The sequence below is a fragment of the Lutra lutra genome, chromosome 6 (genome assembly GCF_902655055.1).
Source record: "Lutra lutra chromosome 6, mLutLut1.2, whole genome shotgun sequence".
Classification (NCBI taxonomy): Eukaryota; Metazoa; Chordata; class Mammalia; order Carnivora; family Mustelidae; genus Lutra; species Lutra lutra.
The window spans coordinates 103,148,314-103,165,680 of record NC_062283.1 but is presented as its reverse complement, the minus strand read 5'-3'; the positions used below and the strand labels follow the sequence as shown (position 1 = coordinate 103,165,680).

General features: G+C 33.7%; 1 protein-coding gene across 1 annotated transcript in view; it reads left to right on the top strand.

The window, feature by feature from the left end:
• PHIP (pleckstrin homology domain interacting protein) overlaps positions 1-13,779 on the top strand; it is a 133,794-nt gene extending 120,015 nt beyond the window's left edge. The window contains 5 exon segments of the mRNA XM_047734612.1: positions 450-602; positions 1,917-2,080; positions 2,533-2,792; positions 3,324-3,521; positions 8,276-13,779. Of these exon segments, the coding sequence (XP_047590568.1) occupies positions 450-602; positions 1,917-2,080; positions 2,533-2,792; positions 3,324-3,521; positions 8,276-8,913 (1,413 nt within the window). The 3' untranslated portion in view covers positions 8,914-13,779.
• The last annotated feature ends 3,588 nt before the right edge of the window (positions 13,780-17,367 follow it).

The window sequence follows — 17,367 nt, the reverse complement described above, 5'->3', positions numbered from 1 at the left end:
TCTCTGCCTGCCTCTCTGCTTACTTGTGATTTCTCTCTGTCAAATAAATAAATAAAATCTTAAAAAAAAAAAAAAAAAAAAAAAAAAAGAATTGGTTGGCCCTAGGAAGGACAGTCTCTCCTCAGGTCTGTAAGGAACCCAAAAGATTAGAGCATCAGGAATACAGAAATTAAGAAGATATAATTAATGTAATTAGCCCTATGATGAATGGATGCCAGATAGATAAATATATAATGTAAGAAAATAGCACCATTAATGATAAAAAAAAAAGGAAAGGGCATGAAAAAATAAAAACTATTAGAAAAAAGGAGCCTTGATGAGGAAAATAAGGGATTATTAAAAGTTGTAGGACTTGTACTTACCACGGAAATTGTATGTGAATCCCTGTACTGAGTAGTAATATTTTGTGGTAGTAATGTTAATAATAGCACCTGTTTTTCTTCTCTTAGGACTACAGAGACATCATTGATACTCCAATGGATTTTGCTACTGTTAGAGAAACTTTAGAGGCTGGGAATTATGAGTCACCAATGGAATTATGTAAAGATGTCAGACTTATTTTTAGCAATTCAAAGGCCTATACACCAAGCAAAAGATCAAGGGTATATAATTAAATTGTTTTTATTTATGTTAACATTAAATGAAATCAGTAAAAAGTAGGCTAAGTAACTAAATGTTGCTTTAATTAAAATTTACAGCAAGATTGACTTTCTATTTTTTTTTTTATTATGTTCTTAATAGTATCCTAGGGGAAAAGGATTCACATCTTTCTATTTCTTTTCTTCTATAGAATAAGTGATGTCACTAATGTTTAGGAATGCTTTTCTTGGGGCGCCTGGGTGGCTCAGTGGTTTAAGCCTCTGCCTTCGGCTCAGGTCATGATCCCAGGGTCCTGGGATCGAGCCCCGCGTCGGGCTCTCTGCTCAGCGGGGAGCCTGCTTCCTCCTCTCTCTCTGCCTGCTCTCTGACTACTTGTGTTCTCTCTCTGCCAAATAAATAAATAAAAATCTTTAAAAAAAAAAAAAAAGGAATGCTTTTCTTAACACATACAACTACATATTGTCCTGGTATATATTAAGGTTATGTGGGCTTAACTTTTCCACCTGTTTTTTGCATTAATGGAAAGGCATATTTGTGAATGATTTCTAAAAATGAGTTAAGTTATAAGTATCATTTATCTCTCTTTGGGCTGACAAGACATCACAAAGGGAAGATATAAGGAAATGAAATGAAAAAGAATAGATGCTAATCCTAAGTAACAATGGAAAACAGGTTCAGAACCTCAGGGATAGTTTCAGTGTGATAGAGTTCACAGGAATTTTGTCTACATGAGCCATGTATATTGATACTAGGGCTTTTCTTTAAGAATCTGTAATCTTGAGAGGTGCCTGGCTGTCTCAGTTGGTAGAGCATGCAACTGTTGGTCTCGGGGTTGTAAATATGAGCCCTGTGTTGGTTGTTGAGATTACTTAAAAATAAAATCTTTTAAAAAAGAAAAGATCTAAAATCTTGGAATATTTCTAATCTATATATAGAAATAGTAATTGTAAAAATGCTTTAGTTTTGCTCTTCATCCAAAGAGATTGGGGAAAAGTAGTGTTTAAATTGTTAAAACTTGGGGCGCCTGGGTGGCTCAGTGGGTTAAGCCACTGCCTTCGGCTCAGGTCATGATCTCAGGGTCCTGGGATCGAGCCCCACATCGGGCTCTCTGCTCAGCAGGGAGCCTGCTTCCTCCCCTCTCTCTGCCTGCTTGTGATCTCTCTCTGTCAAATAAATAAATAAAATCTTTAAAAAAAAAAAAAATAAAATAAATTGTTAAAACTTTTTGCTAGAAAAATACTCAAGTTATATGTTAATATTTACGAACAAGCATTTTCCTTTGAGGAATGTTTAAACACGTTTTTTTCTTACTACAGATTTACAGCATGAGTTTGCGCCTGTCTGCTTTCTTTGAAGAACACATTAGTTCAGTTTTATCAGATTATAAATCTGCTCTTCGTTTTCACAAAAGAAATACAATAACCAAAAGGAGGAAGAAAAGAAATAGAAGCAGCTCTGTTTCCAGTAGTGCTGCATCAAGGTATTTGATTTATTTTAAAAAGCATCAACTGATCTAAAACTTTGTCATCTAAATGATAGAACTCGGTGTTTTTTTAATACTTCCTTTACTATTCCCTATATTGCAGAATGATATATTTGACATGCAAGTTCCTAAGATGTGGAGGATTTTTAATCTTTTAACTAAAGCTATACTAGTGTAAGTGCTTAAATTCAAACTGCTAAATCTGTACAGTAAAACAGCATTTTTAGGATAGTGATGGCATCATGCTTTCTGTCATATAACAGTAGCATTTATGGCAATCCTTCACTAAATATTCACTTTCAAAGGCTCACAATCATATGAAATCCACTACAAATCTCATATTTTAACATATTTCATAATAGTACAAATATTGAATCCAACAGCATAAAACTATTTTATTCATGTACATGAAGCTATAAGAATAACTAATGATATTATTTTATTTACAGCCCTGAAAGGAAAAAAAGGACATTAAAGCCCCAGCTAAAGTCAGATATCTCTACCTCTCCATTCTCTACACCTACACGAACAATACCACCACGGCATAATGCCACTCAGATAAATGGTAAAACAGAATCCAGTTCTGTAGTTCGAACCAGAAGCAATCGACTGGTTATAGATCCAGTAACCACTGAGCAACCATCTACTTCTTCAGCAGCAAAGACTTTAATTTCAAAAGCTAATACATCTGCAGTGCCAGGGAAAACAAGTAAGAATCAGTTACAGTTTCCAAATTGAAGAATGTGTATTTTTTTAATTTAAGCTTTTATTTTGCCAAATGAGGTACACTGGGTTTTAGTAAATTCCAACAGACAGTGTTAGTTTTGCTCTCTTTATTGTTTGTTTTTGTTTTTAGTGAGAAAAAATTGATGTTTAGGAGTGTCAGTGTAGAATAATGCTTAAAAATGGCAACTCCGATCCGGACTGCCTGAATTTAAATCCTGGTACCCAGACTTGGTAACAATTTGCCAAGGCTTGCCTTCCTGATCTTGAAGTGACTAGATAGTGTCAAGAAGCTCTGAACTGTTAAGAGTTTACTTATGTATTCATGTATTTATTTATGTATTTATGTATTTTCCTATTTGAAAGTTAATTTCTTAAGGAAATTAAGCAACTCATAGGTTTTATCCTTTTGGCTAATTCAAGCAATTCAGGTTAGAAGTAATCCCAACTTCCTTGCTTGTTTTTAGGTTAAATAACTCCTCGCTTTTAATCTTGTGTGTCTGTGTGTGTATTTTAGTTCTAGAGAATTCTGTGAAACATTCGAAAACCTTGAATACTCTTTCAAGCCCTGGTCAATCCAGTATCAGTCATGGCACTAGAAATAGTTCTGCGAAAGAAAACATGGAAAAGGAAAAGCCAGTCAAACGTAAAGTGAAATCATCTGTACTCTCTAAAACATCCACTCTTACAAAGTCCTCACCTGTCATTGAGCAAGGTAAGGTGTTATTATCTTCCAAGATATATAGTAGATACTTCTTAAAATGATGCTTTTTGTCAGAGGTAGTACTTATATCCACTTATTAGGTTGCCCATTTAAAAGTCACACATTCTGGGACACCTGGGTGGCTCAGTGGGTTAAAGCCTCTGCCTTCAGCTCAGGTCATGATCCCAGAGTCCTGGGATCGAGCCCCGCATCGGACTCTCTGCTCAGCGGGGAGCCTGCTTCCTCCTCTCTCTACCTGCCTCTCTGCCTACTTGTGATCTCTGTCTGTCAAATGAATAAATAAAATTTAAAAAAAAAAGTCACACATTCTCTACTAGTTGATACATTCAGTGAGACATCTTTTGATTTGCAGCTTTGTACCCAAAGCAAACTGTATTGTCATTAAACTTTAAAAGCCATAAAAAACTTGCTATATGGAAATAAAAACAAATTCTAGAATCAAAGGCTTTTAGTGATATGAATTGAATAGTTTCTGACTTTATTATTACAACATTTTAGACAATGTATTCAAGGGTACCTGGCTGGCTCAGTCGGTTGAGCATCTGCCTTTGGCTCGAATCATGATGCCAGGGTCCTGGGATTGAGTCTTGCATTGGGCTTTCTGCTCAGTGGGGAGTCTGCTGCTTCCTCTTCCCCTTCCCACTGCTCATGATCTCTCTCTCTCTCTCTCTCTCACTTTCAAATAAATAAATAAAATCTTTTTTTTTAAGTGTATTCAAGAAGTTTAAATTAAATTGGATTTAATTAACCCGATGTAACAGTGTTTACTTTTCTAGAAAATTTAAATTCTTACATCACAAAATTCAGCACACTGCCCTTCATTAAATAGTAACTCATCAGGGTTGTCTACATCCAAACCTCTATTATCTCATACAACTTTTTTTTTTTTTTTAAAGATTTTATTTATTTATTTGACAGAGATCACAAGCAGGCAGGGAGGCAGGCAGAGAGAGGAGGAAGCAGGCTCTCCGCAGAGCAGAGAGCCCGATGCGGGGCTCGATCCCAGGATGCTGGGATCATGATCTGAGCCGAAGGCAGAGGCTTTAACCCACTGAGCCACCCAGGCGCCCCAACTCATACAACTTTTAATCCTTTAGAGTTAAGCTTCCAGATTCTGTCATCTGCAGATTTGCATTGTAAAGACATGAGGTCTTCAAACATGAGATTTGAAAAATGGTGAACATAACTAACACATTCTGTGACATGTTAAAACAATGAGGGCTAGTTGGGAGGAAGCAGCTCAAGAATAAGCATTTTGTGTCATGACTTCCAGAGTATGCCTAAACAATTTCCCCTTTAATGTTCTTCTCAGAAACCTCTCAACATTTAATTTTTCTACCGAAACGTTCTCTTTTTGATGAATGGTGTTGGGACCTACCCCCTACACAAACTTCAAATCAGGGAGTCATCTGGCCTCTTCCAGACCTACTTCACAGTCATTAGTTCTTGTTATTTCTGGTTCCTTAAAATCTGTTAAAATCCATTCCTCCTCTCACTTCTATGTTCTTAATTCAGACCTACATAATTTCTCACCTGGACTGTTGTCCTAGTTTCCTAACTGGTCTCACTGTCTTGATTCTCAGCTCTTCCTTAACCAGTCTGTCTTCCATATTGTGTGCAAGTGATCTCTCTGATCATTTATCCCTAGCACATGTTGTGTGTACGCCTATACACATGCACCCACTTGAAATCCTTCCCTGCTTTCAAATCATACATGGAGTTAATGTTTTTACCTATTATATAAAGATTCTTCTTTACTTGGCTGCTGCCTAACATTCCAGCTTTCTTTACTTTCTTTCTCCTTTTTATGTGCCAGCTATCCTATAACTTGGAAGTCCCTGAATTTTCATTGTCCTTTTCTTCCTTATTTGAATGTCTTTTTTTCCTCCCAATTTAATGGTTTCCTGTTACCTTTCAAGTCTCACTTTGAATTGCATCTATTCCAGGAAGCTTCTTCTTGGGTTCTTTAGACCAAATCAAGCATTTCATCTTTTATGTTCCCAGAATACTCTATTCATTGCTTTTTGTGGTAGAATATTCTTTATATATGTCTGTATCCAGTAGAATCTGAACTTCTCTGTTTAATTACTTTTTCTAATCACCTATACTTAGTATAATAATGGACAGTAAGTGAATTAAGAAGCAAGTATGCTCGCTTGGGCAACACATGTACTGATAAAGAAGCAAATGATTTTGTATATATGAGTTTTTTATATTTTTATATTTGCTTCCTTTCTGAACTGAATTAAAAGTTTTGTTAATATATTGGCTTTGATTCTGTCACTTTGTGCTCTACAGAAATCAAATGTGTATAGTGAATTGGTTCTAGCATTATGATAGGTCCAATTTGATTTATAAGGTTTGAGTATCACAAATATATAAGAGTTATCAGTACAGTAATAACTATTGATACCTGAATTACCTATTAGAATCAAGAGGCAGTGCTGTCAAGTAGAAATATAATATAAACCATGACATACACATGGTTCAAGTTTTCTAGTAACTACTACATGCAATAACAGGTGGAAGTTACCAATTTTAATTATTTACTCCATTATATCCAAAATATTATTTCAACATGTGATCAGTATTTCAAAATGTACAGTGCTTCAGTATTCACATTTCAGTTTAATTAAAAATTCAGTTTCTGGGGCACCTGGGTGGCTCAGTGGGTTAAAGCCTCTGCCTTCGGCTCAGGTCATGATCCCAGGGTCCTGGGATTGAGCCCCACGTCGGGCTCTGTGCTCTGCAGGGAGCCTGCTTCCTCCTTTCTCTCTCTCTGCCTGCCTATCTGCTTACTTGTGATCTCTGCCGTCAAATAAATAAATAAAATCTTAAAAAAAAAAATTCAGTTTCTCAGTTGCATAGCTGTATTTCGAATGCTCAGTAGCCACATGGTTAGTAACTACCTTCTTGAACGGCACAGATCCACATAAAGAGAGCTGCATTTGTTCTTAACCTTTTTAGTTTATGTATTGCTTTGTAATGTTGATGAAACCTGTAGTTCTTTCCTCCAGAAAATGCAAAATTTTGTATTCACACAAAATTTAGACCATTTCAAGAAGTTCATGGAGTCCTTGAAGCCACACTATAGAATTTCTCTAGTGGGTACGTGGACTGGATATTTAGATTCCTTGTCAGTAGTCTTAATATAAAACAAGATATATAGAATCCTCAGACAGGTTAAGTGTAATCGTGTTAGAAAATGCTTAATTTACTCTCTCACACACACACACACACACACACACACACACACACACAAAGACACACACTTCTCCCTGTTCCCCTTTCCTTCATTATGCCAGAAAACCACTAAAGAAAGTTATTTGTATTCTGGGGGTCAGGAAATGAGGGCTTTGCCTTTTCCCGCTGCATCTGGCTCTGACCTCTTGTGACTTGATTTTTTTCTTTATATTTATGAAGGATAATTCAAACCTATGACAAAATATAATACCATTATGAAGAAACATTCTCTTGAGAAGCTGTTTTCATCTTTTTATGAATTTCCTCTAGAATATTGCATTGCAGATCACCCATCACAACTAAACAAAAAAAAATCTCAGAACTTTGAAGGAAAAAGTTAGTGGAAATACATGTTTATCACCTTTTTCCTTCAGCTGATGGGGTAATAGCATTTTTTTTTTAACACAGAATGGCTGTTCATGATCTCTAGAATTTTATATTTTTTATAAACCATAATGACCTTTATCAAGTTTGTTACAATTATAATGGTGGCATACATAATAGATTTGATTGATACATGGAGTTAGTACTCCTTATGATAATAAATCGTTCGCGATTCAGTTACATAAGGATATAGGACCATTTCAAAGAGCCTGTGAAGAAAAGTGCTGTTTAGTTGTTTATTTCATCCTTTTTAAACAATTTTGAGAGCACAGTTTATGACCAAGAGTAACTTATTTCTACTCTTGTAGTTAGGATAGATGAATATCAAAGGTATTGGTAGTTTTTGGAGAATAACTGATGTAAATTATTCCACTAGATGTACTCTTAAACCTCTTATGTGATAGGAGAGGAGGTCCTTTTTACTTCTGAGGGACATAAGGAAATAGTTAGACTGTAAACTCTTCTGTGATCCTAGAGAGGGTGTGATGATCACATCCAAAAAGGGAATGAATCATTCCACTCTTGATAGTCCCTTTTTATTCCATCCCTAGTAGGAAAAAGTGATTAGAGCTAAGTAGAAGGGGATGATCTGCTTATGTATTCAGATTACCAAGTTAAAATGTCATAGATTTTATACTAAGATCATTTCCATAATTGAGCTGCTTAAAGGTAGGAATACAAAAAACTTTTTAATGAGGTGAACAATAAGGTTCTTTGTGGTTGCTAAGTTCCATACAAGTATATAGGGTCATTTTGTGCAATGGAAACAATGCTTTTATATTACAACATGTAGTAAAGGTAATAGTGGAGTAAGAAATCTTGGCTAATCCCAGCTCAGTCATAATTTACAGTATTAACAGGTTATTTACTTGTTCTGAGTTTCATTTTCCTCTTGTGAGGTCATTAATTACTTCATTGAGGATCTTTTCCTCCTCTGAATTTTAAGTAGAAAATATCATTAAACTATTAGCCTTTTGTTGACTCTTTTTCTCATTTTACTAAAAACAGAAATCAGAATTATGTTGCTACATAAGTATAGCAGTGTCTTTAATGACTAGTTTGAGGGTCAAATAAAAAAAGCAATTCCATATATTAAGTGTGCTGTTGTTCCTTTTTAGCAGATTGTAAGAACAATGCTCTCGTACCAGGAAGCATTCAAGTAAATGGCCATGGAGGGCAGCCATCCAAACTTGTGAAGAGAGGACCTGGAAGGAAGCCTAAGGTAGAAGTTAATACCAGCAGTGGTGAAGTTATACACAAGAAAAGGGGTAGAAAACCCAAAAAGCTACCGTATGCAAAGCCAGAAAATTCAGAGCAAAATAGTGTGCATCCAATCAGAGATGAAGTGGTTCCTTCTTCTACATGCAGTTTTCTTTCTGACGCTAATACTGTAAAGGAGGATTTGTTACAGAAAAAAAGTCGTGGAGGCAGAAAACCGAAAAGGAAGATGAAGATACAAAAACTAGATTCAGATCTCATAGTTCCTACAAGTGTTAAAATGCTAAGGAGAAGTAACAGAAAAAAGACAGATGATCCTATGGATGAGGAAGAAGAGTTTGAGGAACTTAAAGGCTCTGAACCCCACATGAGAACTAGAAATCAAGGTCGAAGGACAGCTTTCTATAATGAGGATGATTCTGAAGAGGAGCAAAGGCAGCTGTTGTTCGAAGACACCTCTTTGACTTTTGGAACTTCTAGTAGAGGACGAGTCCGAAAGTTGACTGAAAAAGCAAAAGCTAATTTAATTGGTTGGTAACTTGTACCAAAATATTTTACTTCAAAATCATAAAGCAGGTACAGTTAAGGAATACGTAGAACTAAGGCTTCTGCTTCCTTGCTGCTATGGTGGATTAGGGAATGTTATGATTTGATTTGCAAAAAAACAAACAAACTTACAAGACACTTCACTTCTTTAAATGAATATATATATATATATAAATATATACATATATATTTTAAATGTTTGCTATTTATTGCCCTTAGATAGGTTATGCATTTCAACATTCATTTCATTCACTGTTTGAAACAAAAGAAATTGAGGACCTATAATGAATTCCCAGTTTATTTCTGGAAAAGACAGTTCTGCTACATTCTTAAGGAGCATAATATTCCTAGTGATAGAGCATTTCATGTTAAAATGAATTATTTTTGACCAAGCCAGGTACATTTCTATTGATGCAGAAGTCATGCCCCTAGGAAGACAGATGTTACCAGAGTAGCAGTAAATTAAGTGTGTTTCCTCTAAAGATAAATATAAAATTCCCACCATTTGATGCCCTAAAAAGTTTAATTTTAATTATAGAACGTTCATCTACAAAGAATCTAGACAAGGCTTTTGCTGTATTCCATTTCTGCCAAACGTAAGAGAAAATGTACTGATGAAAAGGAAACATATCCACATTGGAAAACATTTGACTGTCTAATTTTTCAGACCTTGATTCTTATATCAATCACTCAATCTCTGTTTATTGTGCCAAAGACTGAGAATCAGTGCAGTGGAAAGCCTGTTTTTGACTGTCAGGACAGCATACACTTTTCAATATTGGAAAGGCTATATATTATTCTAAAGAGCATGTTATTAAAAAGAGTTATGCTGAGATGTATCTTTTTTTGGTACTTAATAGTAGAAAATAATGCACTGGTGGGTCCTTTGACAGAGATGTTTTAGAGAAGATGTTTAAGTGGTTAAAGGATTCAAGGAAAATACAGGAAAAAGGTATGGGATTTGATGTTTACTTGTTGATCTGGATTAATGTCATTTCTAAACTTTAGACATATCTAATAGGCTAAAATGACTTACAAAGAAATGTGTCTGTGTGTGTATGTGTATATATTGATAAATGGGTATAATTAAATATATATACAAACACATACTTATATACTATTACCCAGGTATAAATTCTTTTTTCAGGATTTTTTAGATAGTGGTAGAATAAAAATAATTTTAAAATGTCATACTTTATAGTTTAATTTTAAGGGGAAGATTGGTTATTTTCAATTATTAAAGGTTAAAATAGGCCAAATCACTTTTTATGCAATCATGTTTTATACAGTGGTCTCATTGCACATTGTGTTTTTTCTGCACTTTTTATGGTATCCTTATCACGCTGGTATGTCAATATACACCCTAAAGAAAAATTCCATTTAATGATTGTGCCTTGTATTCTATTATTTTTTGCATCATTAGTAAAATTAAGTTGTCTATTGTAAATGATAACTATATGACTTAGGAGAATGTATTGCTATATGTACTGCTATGGAAAAGGAAAGCAGTTATTTATTTGTTTATGGTACAGTTAGTTATTTTATACCTTAAAAACCAACATAAATACCATTTCTATTGTTTAAAAATTATTGTCCATTTTTTAAAAAGTTTAAAGAATGTAGTATTTTCTGAGGACTGGTATGGTACAAAAATGTAACCAAAATTTTCAGATACTACATTTTTAAAAAGTGAGGATGGGAAAATATGTATCAGCATGACCCTTATGTAGAAAAATAAAGTCTTTAATTGAACTTGGCAAAATACATTACATAATTTTATTTCTTTACTTATTTCTGGTAGAGATAAATGTTAGCCGTCATTTAATTGTATTGAAGAACAATGGAAAGTGATGCATTTGGGCTTTTTAGATCATTTGTAACTAAATTTGTATAGAAATCCTCCTGTGAAATTAAGTAAACCATTTTCCAGATCTTAACTGGATTGCTGTGATTTTGCAGTTGAGAAATAATTTCAAATTTTTCAGGTTTTTGTATATTTATTTTTTTCTAACAAATATATTTAACTATATAATTAAAATTCAGTAGTTAAACTCTTCATAATGCAGAAATGGATGGCTTGGTTGTATAGTAAAATGAGTCTTTCAGTTACACCATTATTGAGAATAATGTGTATGTTTGAGATTTAAGTCATTAAAGTAATGTGTTGCTTTTGAAGGCAATCTCTTTGAAACATGTAATTTCCTGATGTTATCTGCATTGTATTGGAAAAAAAAAGGCTATAAATCCATTTTTGTAAAAATTATGTGTACAGTTTTAAGGTGTGTACAGAAGAAGAGCGTACAGTCGTAGAGTGGAATATACCTCTAGTACGATGTATGGATTAGTTCTAACTCTTGAGCAAAGAAATGAGTATTTACCATCTTACTTGCAACAAGTAAATGTACTATTCCTGTTCTAAAGACACTGTATATTTATGACCTTATTTGGACATCATTAGACACTGGTTTCTTAGTAAAGCAAAATGACTTGGATTCAGATTCTTTGTAATTGAAACACTTAAAAAATGTATTAGTAATACCAGATATATTTAGATTTTATATTTTTATAATTTAGCTTCTATACATTGCAAAAGTTGAATTGAGCAGTTTAAGTCATCATCATATTTTTGTTCTGTTTGACGAAATATCAAAAATATTGGAAAAATACCCTCTTTGAGACAGTGACACCATGTATGTACTCTTTGTAGGCCAAAAGGAAATATTGACAGTTGTCTTAGGTGAGCAATAAAAACCTCAAGTTTATTGAAATTTTCAGAATACATGGAAAATATATATCAATTTATATATTTTTAAGTACCTAATTCTAATATTCTTTCCCTTCCCCTCCAACAGCCTCCAGTCCTAATCATATCTTAAAAAGTTATAAAATGTTGCAAATAGCAGTTTAAACGTTCAGTTTAATTACAGCCTCACAACTCTGGGCAATAGATATATACCTTCTTAAAATTTTTCCTTGGCAATCTGCTATTATGTCATTACACTGTTTTCTGCATAAATTTATGTGCTAAAGAATGTTGGTCTTGTTTGCATTGTTTTTATTGGCACAACTTCACCACAAATTTGAAGACTATTTGTTACAATTATTATGAAAGTATCTTCCCCCTTAAATTTAATTAAAATAACTGTGTAGAATAATTGTGAGCTTGATCATGTCACATCTGAAATATGAGTTTGGCTGAATTTAGTATCACTTGGAAGTGAATTGCGTAAGATAGACTGGTCTGCAAAAAGATCCTCATGCAGCATTATGTTAACATCTATAGTAATGCCCCTTATCTGCAGTGTCGTATATTAATCAGACATTTTAACAAATGTATTCAAATAACATTTTTGCTTATGTGATATTCACATTTACATGTTTTATAAATTAGTTCCTCTAGTTAATAGTATTCTAGCATTCCATTTTATCCATGCATATCTATGTATCTCTCACATGTCAACTGGAAGCAATTTTGATTTTGTTTTCTATTTAATGAAAACAAATTGTTATTCTGAATGTTTTTGTTCACCTGAAATTTGTTTTTAAGCAGGTTGAAAGGACCAAGATACTTGAGTGTTTAAAGGGCTATAAGCATTCTCCTTATATGCAGGAAATACATGATTTTAAAAGTCATAAAAGAGGAAGTACTTTTATGTTCTGTGAATTACTCCCCTACTAAGAAAGTATTTAAGAAAGTATTTTTTAAATAACAGGTTGTGATGTGGTTTAGTTATATTTAGGTGAGAATTTATTTTCCTATTAAAATTTGAAAAAATACACCTTTTCCTTAACTTTCCTCCTTGCACTTACCCTTGGTTCCCCAAATTTCCAAGTGATTTGAACTAAATATTACATTTACTAAGAAACTACTTATGTTTTTAATTACACTGAGCTAAGCACTACAAATGATGTTTTTGTACAATGTACAGTAACCAAGAAGAGGTCAAATTGAGTCAGAAGACTGTAAGTACTACCACTTTTGACGCTCCGGAGATAAATCTTGTACACACTGCAGTTAAACAATTAGAAAACATTATGAGGTATAAAAGTATATGTTATTTTTACTTTTGATAGCTCTGTGTTGAAATACTTTTTTAATGCAGATAAAATCATCAGGAAATTAACCTTTATATGGCACAAACCAAATACATAATAGTGGGTGGCTATGAGTTTCTACATTTAAGGAGCTAAGAGAATAGGTTTGAGATGATATATAGTACATATGATACGATGCAGAGAGGCACACACATGCTCATTACTTTTAAGATTGTGTGTGTTGATCAATCACAATAGTAAACTATAAATTGAGGCAAAATACAAAGTTACATTTTTGGACCATATTAAAACGGCAAGAAGATGAGGTCTTTATTAAAGATCTTTTAGAAAACTTAAATCCTGTCACACGATATTTAGACGTGTAGAATGTAGCTCAATTTTTTAAAAGTAACTGACCTAGAGGGTTAAAGTTGAAACTGACACATTTTCAAATTAAAATTATACTTATTTTGTACAGGAAACAATGTTAAACGCAAGCAAATCTGTTGTATGTAATAAGTAACACAGAGTTTAAAGACAAATTATTTAGCTTTATTGAGGTATTTGTTTTTTCCTTCCAGAAACCTGGAGTATCATGTTATAAACGGCAGTCTCACACCAGAATAGCAGTGCCCTTTCTTTTTGTACATATTGATTGGACCTTTCTTTACTGTTATGTGGACACTTTCTATGTTAGTTTTGATGCATAATTCTTTGAATCCTTTTATACAAACTAGAATGTATGTGTAAGAATTCCTGTCCCTGCAATGTAGTAACTACAAACTTATTTTTAAATAAATAGAAAACTTGTTTTTCTAAGCTATTTTGTAGAGCCTCCTGATTTTTTGTTTTGTTTTGTTTTGTTTTGTTTTGGTAACACATAAGCACTCAGTACCCATTTAAACAGGCACTGTACAAAAGATGCTATTATGTAAATGCTCTATTTAGCCCAATGTTAAAATTACTAGCCAGTTGTGGTTACCCTAATGCCAAAATAACTGAAGGTTGAAAATAAGTCCCTTTGCCTTTTTTTTTTTTTTTTTAAGATTTTACTTGTTTATTTGAGAGCGAGCATATGCATACGTGTGCCTTAGTGAGCAGTAGGAGGAGTAGAGGGAGACATAATTTCAGGGAGACTCTGTGCTGAGCGGAGCCAGTCTTGGGACTTGATCTCAACACCCTGATGACCTGAGCTGAAACCAAGAGTCTGTCACTTAACTGATAGCCACCCAGGCACCCCTAAACACTTGCCTTTTAATATGTACATTTAATAAGACAATTTACTATCTGCAGTTTACTGTACTTGGTGATAAATATATTCAGATATTTCTAAGAGATAAATCAATGGGACAGTTCGTGTTTTTTTCAAAATGTGAAGTAAAATTTCTGCAAAAAATGGAATGTTGAAAATTTTCACTTGTTGAAAGTTGCACAAAATAATATTTTTGAAAGTGTTGCTGTTTTCCTAGAAGTTTGTTCAGATTGGCATACATTTTTGACTTCCTAAGAATCCCAATTTTAGTATAAAGAATGCATAAGGCTATAATAAATGATAATTCAGATTAAGCACATAATGGGATGATTTGTGACTTTATGCTATTAATGATCATTTCTCCCTAAAAATTTTTGTTTAAATGACTGTAAAATAAATTTCTAAGTTGAAGAAAGCAGGTAAATATTTCCAAAGTGCTTTTTTTCCCCCCTCTTTCTGAACTAAGCTGATACTAGTATCTAGTACATACTTAGAAGAACCAGTTGAGAAAAATTTCATTTTCAGCAATACTTTTTACTGGTTCCTCTTTTGTAATAACATCAACTTTATCTTCGAAGCTGTTTCCCTATTATTTAAGAAGAAAAACCAAAGCACAAGACTTCTGTCCCTTGTAATATATACCTTGTATTTGTAATCTTTTTTGCACTTAACACGTTTATTGTATGTTGATTGCTCTTTGGTTTTGTTTGGGAAAAGAACAGAAAGGATTCGATGAAATCTCTGCCTAATCAGCTAGACATGGTGGCAGCAGTGTAATGGAATGAACTAGGCTTAGAGTTGAGCCATCTCTTTTAGCTTCACTTTCTTCATATGTAAAGATAAAAAGCCAAAAGATTAATCTGCAATGTCCAATTCATTTCAAATAGTCATATGATTATGTCTCATTTGTATATTGTCCCCTGTACTTGTGGTTCTATCTTGACTTTTCTGTTTAGTCCATAAATAAATAATGCCATTTTATGTTTAACTTCCAGGCAAGCTGTATCTTGTGACCATGACTTACTGTAGCAAGTGCAAGATCTGAACCCTTAGAGAAAGGAGGTGTGAGTTGTAATATTTGTTTACACTAATAAATACTAAAGTTGGTGATTTTCCCAGGGCCCTCTGGAAAGTCTCAAAGATAGTTTCTGTATAAAACACATCTTGAAATTTTTATTTTAGGGTTCAATTTTGGGAAAGCAAAATCAAAAGTTTTCAGAGGAGATTTAATCACTTCATTAAGACAGGATCATGGGTGCCTTAGAATAATAGTTGGTTCCCCCTCAATAAAAGTGAAATAAAACACTTAAAAAGAAACATAGAAAGCAGAACAATTTCAAGGAAACTTAACATCTTTTCCAAGTGGGAAACTAGTTTAATTTTGCTCTTTGTTTTGATAATCAAGGATGTTATAAAGTCAAAACAAAGCCAAGCAAATTATTCTGATGAGATAGGGAAAATCTATCTGAGCAGATTATATAGAAATTGAAGAGCAATTTAGTCTTTTATTGAGCTCTTTTTTTTTTTTTTTTTTTAATTTGACAGATCACAAGTACACAGAGAGGCAGGCAGAGAGAGGTGGGTGGGAAGCAGGCTCCCCGCTGAGCAGAGAGCCAGACATGGGGCTCCATCCCAGGACCCTGAGATCATGATCTGAGCCTAAGGCAGAGGCTTACCCCACTGAGCCACCCAGGCACCCCACAGTCTTCTATTGAGCTCTTTAAGACCAGTTTGTTATTTTAATGGAGAACAGCAAATTCTAGTTTGGTATTGACATAGTCCTTAACAGTAAAATTTTCACCACTCTTTCGTCCCCTTCCTTTTCTTGTAAGTACATCAAAACTGGGGGAGTTTTGCCAAAATTTTTAATACATTTTGTAAGTTTCTTTTCAGACTCTTAGTCTCTCTTCCAGAGCCAGGTTTTTCATGTTTTGTAACAAATAGACACTTCTGGACAAAACACTTGAAAAATTCATTCTGTTATCTTGATACTTAATTGTATTTTTCTGTCAGTATTTTTCCCAGTATTTGGTCTCAGCTACTTATGTTAATTACAAATTTTAAACAATGTAACTATTTTACTGAGAAAACTCAAAGGAAAGGAATTGGGAACTGTCCAATGGAAGCATTTTTGCAGAATAACAAAGCTCATAAATACACATAACTTTGAAACCTTAAAGTTGCAAAAATGAACATGTCTGTCAAATACATAACCCAAAGATAGCCATCCATAGTATATAAATACAAGAAGCAAATGTACATAAAATTATGCTCAGTGAGCAATATTTCAGAATTGAATCCTACATGCAATTATTTTTTTTTTAAAGATTTTATTTATTTATTTGACAGCACAAGTAGGCGGAGAGGCAGGCGGAGCTGGGGGTGGAGGGGAAGCAGGCTCCCCACCGAGCAGAGAGCCCGATGCGGGGTTCGATCCTATGACTCCGAGATCTGACCTGAGCCGAAAGCAGAGGCTCAACCCACTGAGCCACCCAGGCACCCCAGAATCCTACATGCAATTAAATAGGTATCCAATGATTACCCATTAATTAACTCAATTTAATATTAATCCAAATTTTTAAGTTACTTGAGGATGTTGGAAGTTATGTCCAAGCTGATATGCTATTATATTACTAATTACTATTATACAAACATTTATGAGAATCACTATTCCATTTATTTGAAGACATTTTATATTTTTATTCTCAATATTATGTAAGTAATGTTAGCTCATCAGTCAGTAGACTGACATGAGAAATTTAAGGGCTTCAGATTAACTTGTCTCTTAAGCCCAATGTTCATTTTAAAAATTAAAATGTATTCTTGGATTATACTCTGTACTTATATGGAAAAGACAGCCATTCTTTAATTCTTTAAAATATTAAATAATTTTCATAACCAAAATTATTAAATCAGCTTAATTTACCCAAATATTCACTTGATTATATGAACTGGGACTCTTAAAATGTTTGTGAGCTACTTGTTTTTGTAAGAATGATTGTCAGGGTCTCTTAGAAGTACTACAAAAAAAACCTGGGTGGGGAGGATGTGGTTTCCAATTACCATATTATAATATTTTAAATGCCCAGTTTTCAACAAAAAATTGAGGCCTGCAAAGAAGAAGAAAAGTATGGCTATTCACAGGAAGGTAAGACCACT